The 24,401-nt window shown below is 39.4% G+C and overlaps 1 protein-coding gene across 1 annotated transcript; it reads left to right on the top strand.

Moving 5' to 3' along the window:
- The first annotated feature begins 416 nt into the window (after positions 1–416).
- SELENOF (selenoprotein F) lies at positions 417–22,727 on the top strand. The gene is made up of 5 exons (XM_083358866.1): positions 417–520; positions 2,673–2,840; positions 13,614–13,677; positions 19,495–19,544; positions 21,838–22,727. Exons 1-5 carry the CDS (start codon positions 452–454, stop codon positions 21,967–21,969), a joined length of 483 nt encoding a protein of 160 aa, XP_083214992.1. The 5' UTR covers positions 417–451; the 3' UTR covers positions 21,970–22,727.
- The last annotated feature ends 1,674 nt before the right edge of the window (positions 22,728–24,401 follow it).

Below are 24,401 nucleotides of genomic sequence, written 5' to 3'. Positions count from 1 at the left end.
CCAGAATTCCTGAGCCAGCTTGGCTGGCTCAGGAATTCTGGGAGTTGAAGTCCATGAGTCATAAAAGAGCCGAGGTTGCCTACCCCTGCCTTAGGGTATTGGATCCGGCCGTAAAGGCGAAGGTTGATGTTCGCCTGTGTGATTGGTCGGTCGCCTCGTCAATCTCTAGGCACCATTCGCTGAGGGGGAGTAGGTAGCTCTGTTCCGAAGCGTCCAAAGAAAGTGCCTGAAAAAAAAAGAGGGATCGAGTGGTCTTGGAAAGCATGTAAATTGTTTCTTGCAAATGCCAATGTGTTCTTGCCCTTCTCGATTTTTTTTTACACTGGTCAGTTCCGTATGAATGGGAGAACTGTACGGCTATTTCCTTTGCTCGAAACAGGCAGTACTTTGGTCATCCTGTCGGTAGAGGGGCCTAATCAATAGAATCCCTGGGCTAACCGTCTGTGCCAACATGGCGATTCGAGACGGAGGCATGGGGCTTGGCCGTTACTGGCTTTGGTTGCTAGCGACGCTGCAGGCGGTAAGAAAGCACCGTTAGAACTAGGAGAGTAGCGACGATGAGCTTGGGGAACGGCCCGAGGGGGTCTTGAGGCGAAGATGTTTCCGCTCGTTATTTTTGACTCGCTATTTCTTCGACTTCCCGGCGGTTCCTTCCCGAAAAGATTGCAATAACAGGATGCATTTTACTTTTTTTTTAAAAAAAAAAAGGAAAAAGTTGAGCTGGATACGGTCCTTGTTATATATATATCTTAGCTCAGAGGTAGGCAACCTCGGCTCTTTTATGACTCATGGACTTCAACTCCCAGAATTCCTGAGTCAGCTATACTGACTGAAGAATTCTGGGAGTTGAAGTCCATGAGTCATAAAAGAGCCGAGGTTGCCTACCCCTGTCTTAGCTAAACCAGGGGTCGGCAACCTCGGCTCTTTTATGACTCGTGGACTTCAACTCCCAGAATTCCTGAGCCAGCATAGCTGGCTCAGGAATTCTGGGAGTTGAAGTCCACGAGTCATAAAAGAGCCGAGGTTGCCGACCCCTGAGCTAAACCCTTTGAAATCAGCGTAAAAGCTTGACGTGATTTTACTCGAATAAGAACGCGAAGTCTTGTAAACGATCCAGTATAATTATTTCGGTGTTCGCCATTGGCTATATTGGGTAGTTTCTCTCCCCCCACCCCATTTTTAATTTCTTAGTCACACTACGGAACATATGGGGGGGGAATGAACTTGATATATGAGTACCAGTGGATACTTTGGAACAGATGCCTTGGAAATATAGTTAGTAGAACTTTATGTAATAAGTTAATTACATTTTATTAATGTTCTTAATGTGTATAACCCCCCCCCTCAATTCCCAAAGACGCTCTTTGAAGTGATTAGATTTTTTAATTTCAAGACCAGAATCACATGCATAGTTTCTGCTTATCTGTACACAGTTTGTTAGCTGGATGGGTCTAGATGGCTTCTAGGTCAATAGTAAAAACGCTACTACCGTAACAGCCTGTTAAAACAAAATTAATAATAAAATCTAACCAATTATATATAGTAACTGAAACTATAACAGTGGCATTAAAAGGCTTGAGAAATAAGCTATTAATTGTAGAGTTTTGTGACTTGACACAAAAGGAGCCACCATAGTAGCAATTTTTGTGGGCACATATACTATTATTTCACCTTTGCAAGTAAGACTTGAATTGTGGGGGCAGTGGAAACTTTTGAAGTGGCAAGTTAAAGCCCCATATTCAGAAGAAGAAAAAAATCTTTCTGGATGATTTTGGTCTACTCACACTAGCCCTCAACCCAATTTGTCTTGCAAGGCAGTTATGAAAATAAAAAAGCCAAATGAGTCCTTTGAAGAACAAGATAAATATTTAATTGCTAAATGAAGAACATAACACCACCTCTCCACAAATTCATGCTGGGCTTTCCAACATACAACGACATAAGCCGATTCTCAAACCACTATGAGCTCATAGCTCATTGTTGACTAAACTTAAAGCCGTGGTGCGAACCTATGGCACGGGTGCCACAGGTGGCACTCAGAGCCCTCTCTGTGGGCACGCGTGCCATCACCCCAGTCCTAGGTCTTCAGCTGGGCTTTATAAAACCTTTTCGCTTTAGGCCTTCGCCGCTGTGTACAAAGAAAAAAAGGTTTGTTCAATCAATCAGTTTCATCTTCTTGGCGGAAAAAAAGTTCTCGCAAAGTTGGAATTGATTGCTTGAACTTTAGTCCCGCCTGGTCTGCCATTACCACTGCAGCCACGCCAACCCAATGGGCCATGCCCACAAAATTGGCCACACCCACCCAAAGGTCCACCTCCACCCGGCACATGATGATACGTAAGTGAGTTTTGGGTTGCAGTTTGGGCACTTGGTCTCTAAAAGGTTCGCCATCACTGACTTAAAGGGAACAAATTATAGTTAGTACAGATTGCAAACCAGTCAGACAGGATAAATACAACAATTCCTGTGGCAATAAACCTCACACAGCAAATAAGTAAATTAGTTAATATGCTTCCTGTTTACCTGAGTCCTCAAAAGAGTAATCGTAGGTCTTGTTTGCAGTGGGAAATGGAAGATCTTGAAACTATGTTATTTAAAAATTGTTACTATGGATACTGAAACATTACAGATATCTATGTTAAAGTGATTGTGTAAATGTTACTTGATTTCAGATATCTGCTTATGGAGCAGAATTATCATCGGAGGCATGCAGAGATCTTGGCTTTTCCAGTAATTTGTTGTGCAGTTCTTGTGACCTTCTTGGCCAATTCGGCTTGAATCAGTTGGATCCATTCTGCAGAAAGTGCTGCCAAGAGGAAGCTCAATCTGAAATTAGAAAGGTGGGTTTCATTATTATGTTTAAATATCTGAGTTAAAGTGTGTTTTAACTATCCTGTGATATAAGATATAAGGGACGCGGTGGCTCAGTGGGTTAGGACGCTGAGCTTGTCGATCAGATGGTCGGCAGTTTGGCGGGTCGAATCCCGGGTGCCGCGTAACAGAGTGAGCGCCTGTTACTCGTCCCAGCTTCTGCCAACCTAGCAGTTCGAAAGCATGTAAAAATGCAAGTAGAAAAATAGGGACCACTACGGTGGGAAGGTAACAGCGTTCCGTGTGCCTTTGGCGTCTAGTCATGCCGGCCACATGACCACGGAGACGTCCTCGGACAAGCGCTGGCTCTTCGGCTTTGAAACGGAGATGAGCACCGGCCCCTAGAGTTGGAAACGACTAGCATGCATGTGCGGGGGAACCTTTACCTTTACCTTATACTGAAAGGTTTTTTTATTTTTTTATTAAATCTTAATACTGTAAATTTGGCAACAAAAGTTTGTTGGATTTTCATTTGGTTAAGCCAATACTGATTTTTCCTAAAACTTTTAAGGTCAAACATGAGTCAGCCAGCAGTCTGCTTTCTGTCTCTTAGGGAGTCTGTTAAGTTTGAGCAAAATGAAATACAATCAGTTAGATGTTAGATTAAATACAATCAACTGAAGAGAATGTTGAACAAATTCCAGTTGTTAGCTTAGCAATAATACATTGCTGTTTACTGGAAACGTTTTGTTAAATAGCTAGTTACATTTCTTTTAAATATCAGTTCCTCAGGGTAAAAACCAACTATTTGTTGATGTTGTAATAAATACAATATAGGTGTTTACTGTGCATGTTACAATGGAAGAATATTTTTCCTATCTGAAGAAAGGAAAATATTGTATTTCAGATCTGAATATTTCCATTATGGCAAGTGATGAACTTTTTCTGTATAACTGTTCTTGCTGCCACTCAGGAGAAGCCAACTATATGATTATTGGTAATAGTCATCCCCCATCGGTTTGAAATCAAAATGTATTGTTTCTGTTCTCGAGGCATCATTATCAGGTGCCACACAACTAAATGCAATTAAAAACATATTTATTAGTACAGCAATGAAATATTTACAGAAAAGTAATTTATCTTGTGCTGGACCAGAGTGATAAGAATGCCCAATTCATTGTAAAGACATTTCTGAAAGAGAGTGCTGTGTGCTTTGAATAGGATGCTTAGTAATTCAGAAAATCTGTTTCAAGAAACAAAATTTGTTAGGTTTCTTAGATTTATTTAGAGAGGTTTAAGAATTATATGACATATAGTCAGAAACTTCTTGGAATATTTTGTGTTTCTAAAAAGGCATGAGTGAAAACTGTTTGGCAACTTATTTTAAAAGCTGATACTTTTTTATTATTTAAATGCTGTGTAAGCAACACTTAAAAACATCGACTTTTACAGGTTGTACACGTACAATAAATTGCATGTCATTGTAATAACTGATTTATGCTTCATAGGAACTTGCCTGTATCCAATTTTACTGTTTTTGTATATTATAGTTTAAATTTATTACTTTGATCATGTCCAGGCCAAATCAAAAATAATAATCACATAATATTTGAAAACATATTTCATATACCTTTTAAGCATTGGTCATCAAAATATTCATGAGTTAGCCACCTAATAGATGCGTTTAAATTATGTACTGTATTATGCTGACTGTTGCAAATTCTCTTCTGTTCCCAAGTACCTTAACCAGTTGCAAGTTTTCTTGTTATATTATAATATACCATAGAAGAAAAGTAGAACAAAATTTGCTAAAATTGATGCATGTGCTTGAAGGGACAGAGTTTCCTACCCACAACAGGAAGAAATTTTAAGCTTTGCCTTCCAGATAGAAAAAGTGGCATAAATTTTATCCTGTTGGCTTTTACAGTAAGTTGTAAGTTCTACACGCAGAGGGAGAAATTGTTGCCATATTCTTCCTGCATAGAGAGGCCTTGTCTTTTCTCAACATAAAATGAATGCTGATCAATGAGCTCTATTTCTTTTCCCCTATATTGAATTGTGTGTCAAGTAGCACAATCACTACTTTACCAGTCAAGTTAACGATAATGATAGCAAGTGGAAGTGTAAGAAATTTCTGATGACCTTTTAGTAATAGCAATAGCACTTCAACATGTATACTGCCCCACAATGCTTTACAGCACTCTCTGGGCAGTTTACAGTGTAAGCATATTGCCCTCAACAATCTGGGTCCTCATTTTACCAATCTTAGAAGGATGGAAGGCTGAGTCAGCCTTGAGCCCCATCGGGATTGAACTCCAGGCTGTGGGCAGAATTAGCCTGCAATACTGCATTCTAACCACTGCGCTACCAATGCACATTTTTAATCCTGTCCTTTTTTATTATTATTTGCTTCTTGGCTGAACTCTGTTCTCATGGAAGAATCAAATCATCCAATCTTGTTTGATGTGAAAGGTATCTATTGCATGCTAATTTAATAAAGTTAACAAAATGAGGTCAAGGCAAACATCAAGAGAGTACAGAGCACAATTAATATTATTTGGATAAGAGAATAGATCAACCATGCATTGGTTCATTACTGTGATTATCATTTTTATAGAGACACAGGCATACATGAGAAAACACGATGTTTACAGATAAGGATGGGATATGGAACGAAGAGATAATTGTAACCCTAGAGGTGGTAGAGTGTAAAATTTGTTTATACTTGTGATGAATATGGGAAGTCACCTTTGTAAATATTTTATTTCTCTTTATTTTTACTTTATCCTTTCCTCCCTCTCTTTTTGCTTTTCCCTTGCACATTATCCTTTCTGTACTCTTTCTTTGTCTAGTATTAAATGTTATGATTATAATAAAATAATGAATTATAATAAAAAATTCTTATTAAATTTTGATATTCTCATAAAAAATTCATGTAAAACAGCTATTAATATACTAGTATACTAACTCCCATATAAAAATTAGTTTATTGTTATCTATATATAGTATTACAGTTCTTCCAGCAGTATCTTTCTTTTAATTTTTCTACACAAGACTGCATTTAAAACTATCTCTAATGAGTTAAACTGGATCTTAACACATAATACTACTGTATGCAAATAATGATATGTGATCAAATAAGTGCTAAGCAGTTATATACCCATCGCTAATAATTATTGAAAAGCCTTATCTTCTAGAGATCTATCCAGTGAAGACATTCAATATAGTAGGGATCACTACATTGTGAAGCTAGTTAACTGTGCTGTTCACTTACATACTTTTTAGTTAAAATTACCCTGTCCCCTCAGTCAAAGGTATTTGGTGCTGACAAATATATTTTAATTCTTTTAAAATATATTAATTATATATAAGTAGTATTCAACTTATGACCAATCACCTAGGGACTGTACAAAGTTAAAACTGACCCCCCAAAAGGGGAGTTACCTGAATTCAAAGATCCAGTGGTCAGGCCCCCTCTACTGTCACATGGCCAAACTTCAGGTGCACAGCAATATAGCCTCCTTCATGACCATTTTCACCGTCCCTTGGTCACATGACTGCATTTTACATTGTTTGTGCCAAAAAGTGGCACTTCCAGTTTTCAGCAAAAGCATGCCCATGCTTAATGATCAGTTTCTGAAACAAACCTGGCTGAAGCCATCTTTGTCATTCTTGGTTGCCACACAGGTTGGGAGGAAGTGGGGGGAAGAACCCGACAGGATTGCTAGACCAAACATAGAATGATCCCATGGGAACCAAGGTCATTCCCATAGATGCTGGAAGGTGGAGAGAATAAGTGTCACAAAGCCCGCCAATTGCCTTCATTGCATAGTGTGATCAGTAGCATAGCAGGGGAAGGGAAATGCTTCATTTAGATACATTGAATTCCGGGGGGGGGGAGAGTTTAGAGTTGGTTTCACTTTTGACGGTGCCAATATTAGGTATCCAATAAACATGTTCTTTGAGGAGACTTCAAGTCTCGCGGTTCTGATTTGTTTGGGTTCATTAGTCGGAACCTTGACATTAAACCAACTCTGAAAAAAAAATCTGCTCTGAGATAGAAAGCTATCTAACAACACTCTTCAGGGTCCTGAGCCCCAGTTCTTTTGGGAGGATGGCAAAGACTCGGAAGATTGCAGAATAGAGAAAAAAGGAAAAGCGACCACTAATGCTGGTGCAACACCTGCAGATGGGACACAGATGGCTGCCCAGATAGGGGACAAAGTTCCACCAATGGGGACTCAGCTGAAGATCCGTGCCGACAAATCTGACAGGTCAGCAGTGCAGGAAGAAGTTGGGGATCTATACCGAGCAGAGGAAGACTTCCAGTGCAAGAGTACCCCCAAGGCTATTGAAGCTGAGTTCCCCTTGATCTCTTCCCACAGCCTCCTATCTCTCACACTGAAATGGAAAGTAAAGAGAGCAGTGGGATGGAATGAATCGGGAATGAAAGTACCTGACAGCAGTCCATGGGCATTTGTTTGAGAGATTGAAGTTCAACTGAATGGAAATCAGAGAAGTGACCCCCAATTGCAAAGTACGAGGTCTCAGCTGGGGCTGAGGCTAGAACAATCCAACCGCTCCTCACCCATCAGAACTCGAGTCCACTCATGACCCGTGCAGCTTCCCCATCTCCCAGGCTAGCAGCAGGTCCCAGGCGAAGCCCTCCGTACCAACAGCAAGCCATGAGCCCAGAGGGCAGCCAAGAGGTTTCCAGAGATGGGCTCCACCTCAGCCACGGCCCCCGCACCAGTGCCCTGTTTGGTATCCAGTACACTGGGCACCTCCTGTGGATCCACTACCCATCAGAGCCATGTTTGACGGGGACCCAGATAAGCTGTTTTTCTTCATGAACCAAGTCTGGGCTCATCTAGACCGCTATGCTCTTGCCTACCCCGACGAGAGATAATGGTGAACGCAGTGGTAGCCAACATAGAAGGGGAGGCTGCAGAGTGGATAACCAGTCTTCACGATGAGGACACACCAGACTAGGGAACATAGATCTTTTTCTGGATGAACTAAGAGCCAGGTTTGAAGACGAGTCCCAGGCTCTGCAAGCCAAAGTGGAGATATGCGACCTAAACCAAAAGGGTTGACCAGCAAAGGAGTTTCTTCAAAAGTTATGAAGGGTCGCAGGCAGAATAAGAGTGGCCAGAGCAATTGTTAATCTGTTGCTTTAAGGAAGACTTGGACAGTGACCTGTTTCAAGCATGCATCTACAGGGAAATTCCTGAGCAAATCCGCAAGTGGTATCGGATGGCAGTGACACTGGGCGTTGAACTTAAGCGCTACAAGAAGCTCAGCGTTCCCCAATTGAAGCCAGGGCCTCCCTCACCCCCGAGATACCCCACACAGTCACTTAATGACATCAATGACTCAAAGCCAAATTTCCAGACTCAATTATGGATATAAGTCAAGAACTACCTATACCAGGGGTAGGCGACCTTGGCTCTTTTATGACTCAGGGACTTCAACCCCCAGAATTCCTGAGCCAGCCATGAGTCATAAAAGAGCCAAGGTTGCCTACCCCTGACCTATACACACATATACTATTCTGTTCTGAAAAAGTTAAAATGTGCCAGAAATTCTGTTTTCAGTCTTGTAAGCTACCACCTGGAAAATTAAGACCCTAGCATTAAAGCCAATTCATATGTTGACTTGGTTGCACTTTGGAATTGACTTTTTGCTCTTTTACTAGTGACTGTCATCTCTTTTGGAATTACCTATTTCCTTTAATTAAATCTATTTTTACACTGCATTTTCTAATTTCTAATAATCCAGTAGTTTCTGATATTCTTCACCATTAGAACTCAATTTTTTTTTTAAAAAAAAAGTAAATCCAGTGGTTGCCTGATATTTTGTATGTGTGTGTAAATATACATACACATAAATCTAAGAAGTCTGTTCTCTGCAAATTGGCTTATATGGTTTCTGAAATGAAACAAGTATGTAAATCTGAAGCTTTTAACCAAAATTTTCATCAGAAAGATATAGCTGGCTTTTAAAGCAGAATGGCTGCCTCTTTCTTGGACAACAGGAAATGCTGAAATGAAACAAAAAGCCAAATTCCAGCTATGAGTCTATTCACAAACAGACTTCTCTATACTTTCTCTTATGAACCTTCTCAGAATTCAGCAGATGAATGTTTTTGTTGTCGTTTTTAAACATAATGCTCCTTTTTATTTTTGTATGCTGTGTCAGATCTCTGCAGATGATAATTAAGATGCATGCCTCATATGCCTATTCTCATATGCGTGCTCTTTTTAAAAGGCAAGGGCTGAAGCAGAACAGATGGTTGCTTGCTCCTAGTGCTTTTCAAGGCTCCATAATGAATATCTCATGACAAATCTCCTCTGTTTCCCCCTTCTGGGAAGGAGAAAGCATACTGGCATCATTCTTCAAACCATCGTAATGGAGACTTTGTGTGAAGCCTTCTTCTGTTCTTGGGCAGAATTTTTGTCAGCCCAAAGGCTGTTTTGTGTGTGTGTGTGTGTACACACACACACACACACACACACACACACACATACTTTTTCCCTAATAGTCAACTTTCAACAGCTGCTTTGAAGCAGCTTTCCATTTCCAAGTTTCCATCATTGACCTGACATCAGGGCTAGTATGGAAAGAGATTATTCGCACAACAAACAGTAGGCATGTTGAACAGTGGCCTGAGAATGCCAAGAAACTGAGTGAGATACTTAGTAAAACTGCTCTTTTACATGATCAGTATTAATATTATAATAGAAGGAAATTATTTCTACAAAGATTCTGTAATTTCACTCTTCCAGTAAATGTTATTTTTCAAAAACAGAACACCCCACCCCTGTATATGAAGGGAATGGATAAGAGGGATAGAAATACTTGAAAATAGATCTTTGAGAATAATTTAAACCAAGTGGCCATGAAGAGCTGCCAGTTCCAGGAACTGATAATATAGTAGAATGTGTTTAGTGCTTTAGGCTAATGTTATTTGCATGACCTGATTTAACTTCATTTTAAAGTCAGTTTCATTTTGCTATGCTAATTAAAACATAGCTGTGACCTTAAAAGATTCTGACTCTTATTTTCAGTTTCGCTTAGATCAGGGGTGTCAAATTGCCGGTCCGCAGGCCGGTTGCATTATGTGGAGGCCGCACCCACCCCAGCTCTGGCAATGCGAAAAAAGTCGTGATACGTCACGACAAATCACATGGCGCAGCGAGTTTAACACCCGTGCTTTAGATCATACACCTCTGGGCTTCTGCTGCAGGCTTTATCAAAATAGTAGTAATTTCAAAACAGACTGATTGTCTTAGTTATGGCAATGTCAATGGAAATACTCCTTCCCATTTTTCTTTATACTTTCATCCCAAATAAAATGTTGATACTCTCTTGAAAGTGGATACTCTCTTGAAAGTGTAACTATTAGATCAGAGAGATAAAGCCTTAATATTCAACCACCATGTTGTTAGTGAACCTGTGAAGTAGAAAAAGAGGAGGTCCTGTGATGAGGCTAGAAATGTGATAGGTTCATTCTAGAATTAGAAAATGGGGGGTGGGTCCTTGAAGCTTTCTGAGCTTGGTTGATTTCTTGCAGATGTTTCATTACCCAGACTAGATAACGTCAACAGTGCTGGTAATGAGTGAGTTTTCCTTACTAGCACTGGTGATGTTACCTAATTTGGGTAATGAAACATCTGCAAGAAAACAACCAAACTCAGAGAGCACCTAAGGACCCCTCATGTCAACCCTGAGCTACAAATATTTTCCTTTTATCAGTAGAATGGGGAAAGGACGGGACGTTGTTTCCTGACTTTCATCCCAGCTTCATTTTTAGCTTGAGCTTTATTCTTCTTCCTTCGAAGTTTACTTAGATTTTTATTTTCACCTCAGTTAGATGTACAGTTTAAAAAAAAGTTGAATATTCGGAGATGATTCTGTTTGCTTCCTAGTCGAATAGGGAATTTGATCGTGAGTCTCTCAGGTCCCACAATCGACATTCAGCTCAGAATTCAAGGCTATCTTGGCGTTGGTTTACCTTACGCATTGTATTATTCACAAATCTGCCGGGATTTCAGAAGAGATCGTCTATTGAATTTAGCTCAGAGTCCTAAATTACATTGAAATTCAAGATGCTAGTTTTCAAATGCTTGTATGCTTTTTTATTTTAATAACGAGAAGACACGAGTCAGCTCTAATAAATGTCTGATTTAAAGGAAAGACTGGCCTATTCAATAAGCAGGTACAAAGACACGATTGAGCATGAATTAAGCATTTCCCCTTCTCGCTGATTTCAGTGGAATATTTAGCTTTCAGATATAAACTTCCCTCCTGGGTACACATTTAGAATTTAGCTGTTAAAGATCTGCATAATTCTCCCTTTGAAATCAGGAGGATTTAAATATGCCTGATTTCATTGCTTCTGGATATGCTGCATTGGATAATTTTCCAGTTACAAATAATAAAATCCCAACTTTTATAAACTACAAACACTTGTAAGCACCTCCAAGTAAGCCTTCTCTTTTATCTGCACTTCCAAAATGCAATGCATCATTTTCACTGGTACGTTGTGTTTTAGCTGCTGGGTCCATGAATCTCTACGTTTTGGCTCCATTGTATGAAATTTGTCTTGCTGATGTAATACATCCATATTCATTTTCTGGGAGACGTGTTTTTAAATGAAATCACATTCATGATTCCTAAATCTCAACATCTTATACTTTTTTGGCCTATTAATTCCTTTACCTGGAAGGCAAAGGATTCCAAAGAGTAATCACTGAAAAGATCACAGGGGTAATCTGACAGTTTCTAAGGCTTTTGCCTTTATTGTTCCCTAGGTTTTGTGCTCCCCAACCAAGGGGAACAAAACAGGCAGTGCAGTAGTCCTATCGAAAGCACTGCTAACCATATCATGCTTGAACTAGGTTGAAATGATGTTTAATTGGTTTACTCCAATGAAATGAATTAGGTATTTTATAGCAGCATCAGGTCAGGATGCACTGACCTCATTAAGAGGCAACACCCAAAACAAAATGGAACAGCAGCACCTGGGTAAACATTTTAAAATATCAAATGCTGCTCAAAATAATCTGTCTTTAAAGATGCATTGGTTGGGTACTGAAAAGTCTACCTCCTGATACACATTAGCCTATCGCTGGTGGGCCAGAGAATAGAACTTCAGGCCCTGATTTTAGCAATTATGAAGGATCCTACATATACAAGCAGTCCTTCAGCTAATGTGGTTTATACCATAGAAGCTTTGAATCTCAAATGAAAACTTTTAATTGAATTCTGAAACGGACAACAAAAGCCATTGTCACAAAGAGCAAATCATTATGATCTGAACACTTTGTCCTGCGAGTGAACAGGTAATCCTCAGTTTACAACCCTTTGTTCAGTGAGCATTCAAAGTTACAGTGGTACTGAGTGAGGGGGCTTACAACTGGTCCTCAAATTTGTGGCTGCCATAGATTCCCCACAGTGCCACGATCATGATTCAGGCACTTAGCAACTCACATATCATTGATGACCTTCTCTGCTCACAGAAGCAAAGTCAACGGGGAAGCCAGAAGAAGGTTGCACATTTTTCCTGCTGCTTTTTCTTGCAAGGAGCCTGCAGGCAGCATGGGGATCTCATATTCTGTAGCAGTCACCTGTCAATGCTCTGTAGTGGCAAGCCATAGCACCTGCACTCCACAGTGCTGGCCTATAATATTCATTCCCTCCTGTACTTTGTAGTGCCCCCCCCTGCACTTTATAGCAGAGGTCCCCAATCTTTTGGTCATCAGGGACCGTTTACGTGGAGAAAGGTTTTTCCTCGGACCGGAGGAGGCATGATTTTGTGTGCTGCCTGCATCCTATGGATGGGGCTTTCCTTGTTTGTGCGGACCGGTTGCTAGCATGCCATGGACCGGTACTGGTCAATGGACCGGTGGTTGAGGACCCCTGCTCTATAGCCCCTCCCTACAATACTTGCCTGCCCATACTCCATAGCACCTGCCCACCTGTAGCTCTTGCCTATCAGCTGCTTTCTTGGAATGTGATTTCAATGCCTCTTCCCACAAAACTCTCCTGCAAGGTCCTCACTTAATGAACCTCGCTTAATGATGGCAGCAGGGACTGCCAAGATTGTGTTACTAAGCAGTGAAGTCACATGAACATCACCCTTTATAACTGCATCCCTTAGTGAAGGAAATTCCAGTCTCAGTTGCCTTCCTAACCTGAGGACTACCAACCAAGACTTGCAGGCTGTATTAGTGGCAGTTTCCATACTCCCTTCAGCGGGTTACAGAACATACTACTGTAATGAAATAAATTCAGGGCACGTGTTACTGTGCCTGTGTCCCCTTTTTTTAGGTAACTTTCAAATCAGCCTAAAATGTTTTTAAAAATCATAAAAAAGTGCCGGAATTTTTGATAGTGTAAACTGAATCCAATAGTATGGTTATCACTCTGTCTAGAATGGCTTCTATATAATTCTGGTAAAGTATGTTAGTTCTTGTCCTTCCAGATTTTTTTCCCCGCTAGATATCTGTCCATGGTTGCAGTGTCTCCTATGGGAACGGATACAGCGTCAGCAGTTTTTTTTAATGGTAATGTGTAGAATGTGCAATCTTGCACAACATTAGTTAGTAATTTATTTTTAAGGTGTTCTTCAATCTTGGTAAACCAATTCACTGTGTAGAAAATTCAGGCACATGTATTGATTATCTTGGTAATTATTTTCTATTAAAAATAAATGTATATCAAGTCAAATTGTTGCTTTGCATGAAGAGTAATAATGTTGGATCGGATTGTTAATAGATGTTGCTTATTTCTTTCAGCTCTATGCAGGAGCAATCCTTGAAGTGTGTGGATGAAAATTGGGGAGGTTCCCTCAGGTTCAGGGTAAGTGAAATTGCAGTGGTTGGTATTTATTTTCCATAACGTGTCGTTATACCCCATCATTTGTTTAGATCCTGAAGGAATGTCTAGTCTGGCATAGTATGTGTATATTCGATTTATAAGGGATGGTCAATTCAATTGGGATTTCCTCCAGATTCTGAACTCTTGTTCTTATCAGTACGAGAGAGCATGGTCAGTGATAGAAGTTGTAGTTCAGGTTTTGTTTTTTTTAACCTTCCTTTCCCAGAATCCATGCAATGATATTTTTCCATCCCATCTAATTCTGGTTTCCTTTCTTGAATTAAAAACTGCCACTCACTGTTTTTTTTTTTGTTGTTGTTTTGTTTTTTGCTATCAAGATAGTGGGGAGGTGAAATTTTGCTCTTCACTTGGCTGCTAGAAACAGAATTAGAAGAAGGATTGAGAGGAATGTAGCCCAAGCCTTGAGTTTTTCTCTTGAATATGCAGTAGCTTTATGTGTGTGCATATAATGTGTGGGTTTTAAAATATCCACATCATATTCCACTTTGTCTTTATCTAGATGTATACGTGCACACATAGCAAGATACGTGTGTAAATGGCTATCTCCCATTTTCCACCATTCCTTTCCTTGCCCCAGCTATTTTTAATATATCTTTTAGGCCAAATCATTGCTTATTGAGAGTTGGCTGTTGGAAACACGATAATAGGATGGGAGGCGGTCGTTGGCAGCTGTATGAATGATTGCTTCAGGATACTATTACTCCTGGCATGAAAAGTGGCCCAAATATTAATATTAAATAAATAGCAAAGAGTTATTTCGGAGTCAGAAATAACCAAAATAGAAGGAAAAAAAGTAGCGCTGGTAGCGCATGCATGTTGCAGAGCAGGCGTGAGAAGTCATTTGCTTTGCAAACATCTAAAATTTCTAAGAAGTGTCGGATGTAAGAGGTTTTGTTACAGTTGTTCTATTCAGCAACTCTTAAGGTCTTAAACTGCAGCCAGCCATTTCCTAGGGAAGAATTACTGGTTTTGTTCTGAGGGCTTTGTTTGTTCCTTGCATGTCACTTGAATAACTGTAATTGAACATGAGGCTAGATGAAGACCATTCTGTTGCTTCAAAAGGTAGAATATTTTTAGATTGTTTTGGACTATATAGCGTGTAATTGCCAAGGCTTTCGGGGCAATATCCCTTTTTTTTTTAAAAAAAAAAGTAGACTTCTGTCTGGTGGGACCCACTTGTTTCTTTGCTGAATATCCCAAAACCTGGACATTTGCTTTATGTAGTGCGCATTGATTGTTTTTATTTTTTTATAATCATTATTTCTGTTTAACTGGAAAATCTAGGTACAGGAATAGCGGTATCAAATTGAGTGGCTGATCTATGAACATTTAATTTATTCATATAGCAGCTTCTGCATCACTCCACTCCAGAGATTCTAGTTCATCTACAACAATAATATCAACCAATAAAAAATAACAACATGAAACAAAACATCAGTTCTACATAATCTCCTACAGAATAAAATCCTTCTTACCGCCTTATAAGCCAGCAAGCTAGAGAACCCATGAGCCTCAGAAGAAAACGTGTTCCAAAGTAGGGGGTTGCCACAGAAATACGTCGCTTCCTTCACCTCATGATCTTCAGCATATTTTCCTGGTCAGAGTGCACTGATGAGATCACATACAGGGGTGTCAAACTCAATTTCATTGAGGGCCACATCAGCATTGCGGTTGCCCTCAGGGGGCCGGGTGGGTATGGCCAGGGTGGGCGTGGCTAGAGTGCGTATGGCCTACTGGGTGGGCATGGTCAGCTCTACATAGTTTGCATCAAGGGTGCCTATGGGGGCCTGGGCAGGAGTGGGACAGATCTGAGGGTCTCTGGCAGAAGGAGGGTCTCTGGGCCAGGGCAGTGGGAGCCGTTCCCTCACTGTTTCCAGGATGGCTTCGCGGGCCACATGAAACCACTTCGCGGGCCGGATCCGGCCCCCGGGCCTTGTGTTTGACATGTCTGACATACGTCATAATAGTGGTCATAAATATGAGGGCTGGTTCTTAAAATTACTTTTACAATGCCATTATAACTTTGAAGTTATTACTAAATGAGTATGGCAGTAAGGTCTACCTGTAGTGTATTAACATTTAATTATTTTATGTTAATCTGTAAGAAAAGCAACATGATCCCTTTTCCCAAGTTCGTCTTTTAAAATAACTGAGATTTAAAATACTCTCTCAACAGTCAACGATATTGTCCTCCTGGCAAAAATCACGACTTTTTCTTAAAATTGCAGACTCTTTGTTTCAGCTGAGCAGATCCACCACATTGGGCTTGTTTTTTTTTTTTTGCAGTTCCTGGAATTATAGCAGTCGCTTCTCAAACAGAGAGATTTGTTTACCAACGATTATTTTTTGTCTACAAAATTAGTTATTTTAAGGTGAAATAAATTGCTGTCTGTGCACTAACTCAGTAGCGTTCACCTGGCATCTGGTAGTTTTCTCCATCATCTGCTTCTTTTAACTGGAGATGGCAGAAGTTCAACTTGGACCTGCAGTGTGCAGATTTAGCACTGAACTGTGAGTCCCCCTTTCTGGTTTTACAGCTGAACTGTAGGTTTCTTTTCTCTTTTACCAACATCTGCTATTCAAGCAGCCCACCTGAGTTTTCTCCCTGCTTCTGCCAGCTTTTTGTTCACTTTTTATTGTCCCGTTGTTTTTTGTCTCTGTTCTATTAATTGAGTAAAAGCTCTCTCTATTCTATTATAGATTTGTAGAAAACAGTGGAAATGTTGCCTTTCTTCTTCTTCTTCCTCCTCCCACTTCTTCCAAAAACTTTTTTTCACACGTGGACACACATCACTTCTGCCTGAAACAAAAACTTTTTCCCACATATGGACACAGATCACTTCTGCCTGAAACAAAAAAGTGTTTTTTTTCCACACGTGGACACACATCACTTCTGCCTGAAACATGCACGTCCACCTGAACCCAGCTGTTAAATGCATGGAATATTTTGCACATCTTTGTAAATTCTGTGTCCTCATTTTCCTCATTGTTGCTGTTGTGGGAAGTCAGCTCCCCAGAGAAGGAAATATTAAAAGGGCAGGAAAATATATTTCCTAAAAGGATCTTAAAGAGACAGAAAAGCATGCCCAGTTTTTCTTAATAGCCCCAAGTCTCCCTCCCCCAAGCGGAAACCAACTATAGAAATGCAGATGTAAACCATTCAGGGAGGTTAAAGGTAAGAAGACTTCTAAAATCTACATACCCCGGCCCCAGGGAGGTGGGCTGGGACAGACAACCAGCAAGAATCCTAGAGTGGCACACCTAGGCTCAGGACAGCATATGTGACAAAGGAAATACAAAGCTTGAAACAGGAAATAACTCCAGACAATAGAGTCCAGGGGGTATAAAAACCCACTACCCACATGTGTTCAGTCCTTCTTTTCCTGTTGGATCCATCTTTCTGTCTGCCTTTCCTCTGCAATAAACTACAACCTTCTTCCCAAAGCAGTTGCCATGTTTATTCCCCGCTTGGAGGAACCATGATGGAGACTTTTCTTCCTACACTGTTATGACACAGATTCCGTGCTTCTGTTTTAGGACAAAGATCTCTTCTCTTTCAAGAAACTTAATAAAATCTCATTCATTATAATGGAAATGGCATTTTTCAACTAGCATCATTTTTCCTTCTTTTTTAAATTAAAATGCTCCGATGCTTACTCATCCTCGGATCACATATTGAAAATGTTTCAACAGAAAATAAAACAGGTTGTTTACTGCCTTTTTTTTAAATCCAGAAGGTGCCTCAGTTCATTTTTGCTAGCGTGAGGATACTGCCAACTCTACAATGTGTCTTAGAGTTTTGAATTGACATCAGACAGAGCAACACTGGAGATCAGCATTAAGTTATTTCTATCACTCTATATCACTTTGTGAGATCTGGTCTGCTAATGTTACCGAAAAAGCGAAAGAGAAATCCGTCCACAAAGGAATATCTTTTGAGTTGATGAAATGTTCCATACCACTGTGATAAACATTGCAAGCTTTTAATCCTTCAGTCAACAAAGCAAATTTGCATCTCATCTGGATAACTTAATGCTGATCTCCCACATTGTTGCTGAGTTTACTCATTGTATTACACATAATAGGATTTGTTTGGATTTGATTTAGCATGCTGTGTGAATTTAGCCATTGTGGTTGATATACCATACTTCATCACTTTGCATTATATATATAAATCCAGCCAATGTTTGTAAGATGAAGGGGACAAGAGCCAAAAAAATTATTATTTTTTCCAACATGACTTCTTTCCCAACCCATATTGTGAAATATCCTCTCTCTAGAAGCCGTTTCGACCCTCTTAAACAATGGTTTCCCCAATGTTTGTGAAGGCTGAACTTTTTTGGACATTGATTGCTACCTGGAATTGGCTTTTATGTGTTAATGCATTATTGTTTCTTGAATTTTTTTTAGTTTGCTTATTTAGATCTGCTGATAGGTCTGTTTTATTTCTTTTTTGAAGACTGCTATGAGGCAATTACAAATCCATGGCATATAAATAAATTTGAGAAATAAATAGCAGTGGGTTATTCATCAGACCTTTGTTAAGTCATGGTTTAGTATTATATGCAAATCTAGCCAAATAACTCACATGCAGGGGCCCAGATTTCTAATGCTACCTCTCTGCTTCCTTATCTACATGCAGGTGACTTAGTACTCATACACTGGTCAGTGTATGAATATACTATAGTATAGGTGTAAAGGTAAAGGTAAAGGTTCCCCCGCACGTGCGTGCTAGTAGTTTCCAACTCTAGGGGCCGGTGCTCATCTCCGTTTCAAAGCCGAAGAGCCAGCGCTTGTCCGAGGACGTCTCCGTGGTCATGTGGCCGGCATGACTGGACGCCAAAGGCGCACGGAACGCTGTTACCTTCCCACCGTAGTGGTCCCTATTTTTCTACTTGCATTTTTTACGTGCTTTCGAACTGCTAGGTTGGCAGAAGCTGGGACGAGTAACAGGCGCTCACTCTGTTACGCGGCACTCGGGATTGGACCTGCCAAACTGCCGACCTTCTGATCGACAAGCTCAGCGTCCTAACCCACTGAGCCACCGTGTCCCTTAGTATAGGTATAGGTAGTGCTTAATATACGACTGCAATTGAGCCTGTAATTATAGTTGTAAGTCGTGGTGGTCGTTAAGTGGGTCACCGTGTCACAGCGCCTAATTCATGTCCTTGCTTGTGGCAGTGATTGTGGTTGTGATTGTTAAGCAAATACCACAGTCATAAAACAAACCCATCTTCTTCAGTGGTCTTTTTTTTTTTTTTTTGGCTGGAAACCAGCCTGCCAAAAATGGTAGTCATGTGACCGCAGAATGCTACAAATCCACACTGGTTGCCAAGTGCCCAGAATGCATGAGAATAGGGTGGTAAGTAGCTCTGGGGAAGGTCCATCGCAACTTCAAATAGTTGCTGGGCAAGGACTGCCTGTAAAAGCTGATTAACATGGAAAAGAATTGCATCTATAAATTAGGTAGAAAAAAATGAATAAGGAATTACTGTAAACATTTTAGAGTGGTTAATAGCGCCCCCTTTTTCACATCATGTGGCACCAACCATAAATTCAATTGCTGTCAATTTTCTTCAGGAGGCAGTTGTTCTCCTTTAGTTATCTTTAATATTTATGTAATGTTCAGAGTAGCATTCCAAAATCATTTTTGCCTTCCAATTAGATTTTAAAATCGGTATTTAAAAATATCTCTTTAACACCTAAAAAACAGATACAGTATTTATCTGGAGAAATTAAACCTATTTGGAATTCCTTTTTCTTTCTTTTGAATTCTAGCTTTTGTCAAGAGTGACAAGCCCAAACTGTTCAGGGGACTGCAGATTAAGGTAAGGACCAATTTTGACTGGTTTTGGGACTGCCTTTTTATTTTATTTTTAATTTAAAAAATCCTCATAAAATATTGCATTTGTCTGGCATAAAGTATTATAAGACATTTAAAAACATTTTGTGCATAGAGAGTGGCATTCAACTAAACAAGCCAGGAACACCATCAGCCATTTTCTAACCACTTTCTGAGAACATATTCTACAAGCATTCAGAGTGTGCCTGACGACAACAACAACAACAAAAAAAGACCCTGCTTGTTCACTGGGCAAAGGAAAACCTTTATTACAACCCCAGGTTTCCAGATTTTATACAGAACAAGTCATGGTACCTGTTTTGGTAAGAAAACTTTGTATAGCAAGTTTTCTTTTACAGTTTGTTCCCCTTTGTTCATTTTCCTCATGTTTTTGGTTGCGGCTCCTTTCTCAAGGGAATAAAGTCTTGTTTATTCATACCAACCATATAACCATAGTATGTTCCTTTTTAAAAATGTTGTAACAGCTCTAAATGTTGATAGCTGATAGTTAAGTTTGCATATTTTTTGCTCTCTTACTCTCCCTTTTTGTGGTCAGCTAGTAATAGAAGGGTGGCTATAAAACATGGATTCAGAGAGAATATAGAGCAGGGCTTTTCAACCAATGGTACGGGTACCACCTGTGATACTTTGGCAGGTGGTACACGACCATCCTAGAAAAGTGGCAGTGGGGGAGGGAAATGAGCTGAACCGGTGGCAGCACCGCACAAGCCTGAGCGAGAGATGGCTGGAGCTGCAGGGCTGTCAGGGCTCAGCAGAAACACCACGATCAGCACCAGGCTCCAGCTGGAGCTCGGCGCTGATCCCAGCACATCTGCTGAGCCCAGAAGAAGCACCGATCAGCTGGAATGTTGCATCATCTCCAGGGTCTTGTGATTTACAGATGCTTGGCAACTGATTCGTATTTATGCTGGTCACAGTGTCCCAGGGTCATGTGAAATAACCAAAGCCTGCTGCAACCACCCAGCAGAAGGGGGAAATAAAAACCAAACACCACCCCACCCCACCCCCACTGCCAATCCTCAACAGAAATGCTCACAACAATGAAAACCTCAGACAGGAGGAAGAGCGCCACTGTCCGGACAGGCAGGTGTCTTGCTTGGCTGTGGCTTGGGGAGCACTTTTTTCAGTGCCATTGTAACTTCAAACAGTCACTAAGTTGACTGTTGTAAGTCGAGGACTACCTGTACTTCATCACTTTTTTCCTTTTTGGGGGGAGGGGGGTCATTAAATTTTTGACACCTTGCTAGGCGACTGGTGGTATTCGGATGTTGCCATATCCTAAAAGTGGTACAATCGATGAAAACCCCTGATATAGAGAATTCAAGTATGCATTTTGCATCAAAAGATGCACATGATAGGTTGGATCAATAATAATAAAAAATAGCGAGTTAGTTATTTGTATAAAGAAGAAATTTAACTTTAAAGGAGGCAGGGATGTTGAACTGATACAAAATAACTTGTACTGATTCGTTACACATTTTAAAGACAGGACAATATTTTTATATACAGAATAATTTTTGAATATGATTTGAGTCCATTCAGATTCTGTTAACGCCATGAGTCCAGTTGGCAAGAGATTTTCCATTGAAGTTCAGTAGTAAAAAAAAAATTATGCTTTCCATTGAATAGCAGAAAGGTTAGGAGTAATCTTACATCAGCAAATATCTCTGTTCCAAAGTTTAGCACACATAAGAGAGCTCTCCTAAGATCAGACTGCACAAAAATATGTATTATCCATGTAGTATTTACATATTTTATGATCTATAATGCTCTTCCCCTCCAGCTGTCATAGTATTTTTGTACTTAATGAAAAAAGAAAGAAATTTCTATGCTTAAATTGTTTCAAAATTTTATAAGGAAGGATTGAATAGGGGGAAGGTGGAATGTTCAATACTGCATTTTCAAATAGGCTCTTGATCTTTTCTACTCCAAGTACAGCTCTGCTTTATTTAATGGCAAGATCCACATAATTTTGCTGAATCTAATTTTCATCTCTGGTGATAGCATTTTCTTGCAATCAGTCGTAGACTTGAATTAACTAATCCAATTTTGACTGTAGATAAAGCAGTAAAGGCCTGTGTTTGACTTTTTTTCCATGACATAAATAGATCCATATTTACAACAGGCTACAATAATTAATTCAATCTAAAACTGACATTTGAACTTTAGCAAGGGAGATGAGGTTTGACCAAGCAAAATAGGCTGAATATTTTTAATCCAGACACAGTCAGTAACCTTAGATATGTTTTTCTCCATAGTATGTGCGTGGCTCTGATCCTGTACTGAAGCTCTTGGACGACAGTGGGAACATTGCCGAAGAACTGAGCATCCTCAAATGGAATACAGATAGCGTCGAAGAATTCTTAAATGAAAAGCTAGAGCGTCTCTAAATATTTTCCCCTTTTAAAAAGAATTGAAATCTTGATTTCTCATACTGTTTTTCATCATCATAATCTTCTCAAAGTGTGATAAATGCTGGAAAACATCCCAGCTTCTGCATTCATTTAAAAGCTATCCCGCGTTATGTGGATATTGATTACAAGGCACTTCAAGCAAAGCAGAGTTTATAAATTGGTAGGCTGATCAAATGACTGTCAAGTATATTTCAATTCAGTTTTGCAGGTATAGAGATTCCTTAATGATAGGGTTTGATAAATTATCTGATGCAAATACTGATTTTTTTTACAATTGGAATATTTTTCATAAAAGGTTTCTGTTAATTAGGTGATTCTGTGCTTGCATATAAGTGTGCATATTATGCTGCCACTCATTTATACAATGATGAGACCTTAATACCAAATACAATATACTATATTCCATCCACCATCACCACCCAAATACTTGCTACCTTTCTTTGCATTTTGTATTTCTCTACTATTCTGATTTTTATAACTGAGAATGTCCATAATAGATACTTGCTTTTTTATTTTAAAAAATGGTTTGTCGTTTTGGAGAGACCCATGCTGTTGATTGACTGGAAAATGCTAGGGAATTGCACTTAATGATGACTACATAGAAAGCCTTAAAGAAAGGCATATGCATGTCTGATGTCATGTGTATTTTCACTAAATTATTTTATCATCTTCAGCAGACATGAGTTTAGTGAAGAGGAAAATTATTTGAGAGGGCAATAAATTACTTCACAAAATATGTATTGAATGTGTCATTTGTTCGGTACAATTTTTTAATGAAATCAGCCTATATGTGCCTCAATTGCAAATGCAATTCTAAATGATTTTGTAAACTTTCTTAAGACAGGGATGGCTTAAGAAGGACAGACAGTTTCTCAAACAGGATAATAATACACACACACACACACACACACACACACACACACACACACACACACAAAGTTGACCTCCTGAAGTACAGAATCTGTTTTTAATCTGATCGGTGTCTTCACAAGCAGGTATAAAAATCATTATTGTAGCTTGAAGTACTAGTAATGATACAATAATATCAACGGACAGACAAACTGGCCTTGAATCTGGACCAAGAAAGTAACCTGAGAAAACATCTCAAGACAAGACCATCTTAGTTCAACCGAAGATAAAGTGAGAAGCACATTCATATGTACAAGATTCTGTTACTATCACTGTTAACAATAAAAGTAATCCTGACCTATATGGCATTTTTTTTAGTATGGCTTACCTTGTGGGCTAATAAATGGTGATCCACATATACTGTTAGAAGAGAGACGTTTCACCACCATTACAACTATGCTGTAGGCCCAGATATGAGTTTCTGTCTTTGTCCAGTCATGTTCCCTCATTTTTCCAGGAGTCTTCTATGATGCTCCATCTGTCAGTCATCCTTTGATTAGAGACTCACATAGGGAGAGTGGTTCCTCCAGAGAAATCCTTCCAACTGTTTTCATTGTTTCTACATTCCAGAGATCAAATACCCAACCCAATTGCCTGCCAGATCGTTGAACATTGCAAAAATGCCCACAGGGAATCGAGGATCCATAAGGCACTTTACACAACCATCTTAATTCAGCCCTCCTCCCTGTAGATCCCATTGGTGCCAATTAGCATCACAGTGATCTGAAAGCGATCTAATCATGATGACAAATGTGATATCCTCCAGTCATTTCAATTCTCTCTCTAAGGTTCAAAATATTCAAAAGCTCATTGTGATTATATCATTTTTTTCCCAAAAGTTGTTTAAAACATTAATGGTGGTGCCTTTAAAAGACTAAAACTCTCCAAATAGTTCAGATCAAATTTACAGATTTATTGGAATAGGGGAATTTTAGCACAAATATATTACTATCTTGGGTACAGTAAGGCTTTATTTCTGCAGCAGACTTAAATTGCTGTCCCTCCAAAAATTGTTTTTAAAATCTCAGTGCAAAATAATGTTAAGCAATGTTTTTTATTTACTTAATAAAAGTAATTTATTCAGCAAGAAACAAGGAAAACATGTTTAACGCCAAAGAAACAGCCTAAGCAATACAATTAGGACTCGTAATCCAGTTTCCTAAATTGGATTATAATGGAAAATACTCAAAGGACATAAATCAGTAGAACAGAAATTTCCTACGTGCTAAGCAATGGAAATTGCATATTGTTTAAGATTCTCCCCCCCCGGCAAAAAATAAATAAATGTATTATGCAGATATAACTGACCATTGATATTTAATTTAAAAAAACTTATACTTCAAAACTTAGCAAAGTTTCAATTAAAATGTATAACATTAGTTAAAGTGTTTTCACTTTTTTCTGCAGAATATTTGGCTGCTATAAAACGCACCCAAACCATGGGAGAGCGAGAAATGCCAATTTAACTTGTAGGGTATTTGGGGTTTTCTATTCAAAAC

This window comes from Vipera ursinii (genome assembly GCF_947247035.1).
Source record: "Vipera ursinii genome assembly, chromosome: 3".
In the NCBI taxonomy this organism is placed as follows: domain Eukaryota; kingdom Metazoa; phylum Chordata; class Lepidosauria; order Squamata; family Viperidae; genus Vipera; species Vipera ursinii.
The sequence above is the reverse complement of the archived record's forward strand: the minus strand, read 5'-3'. Positions and strand labels throughout refer to the sequence as shown.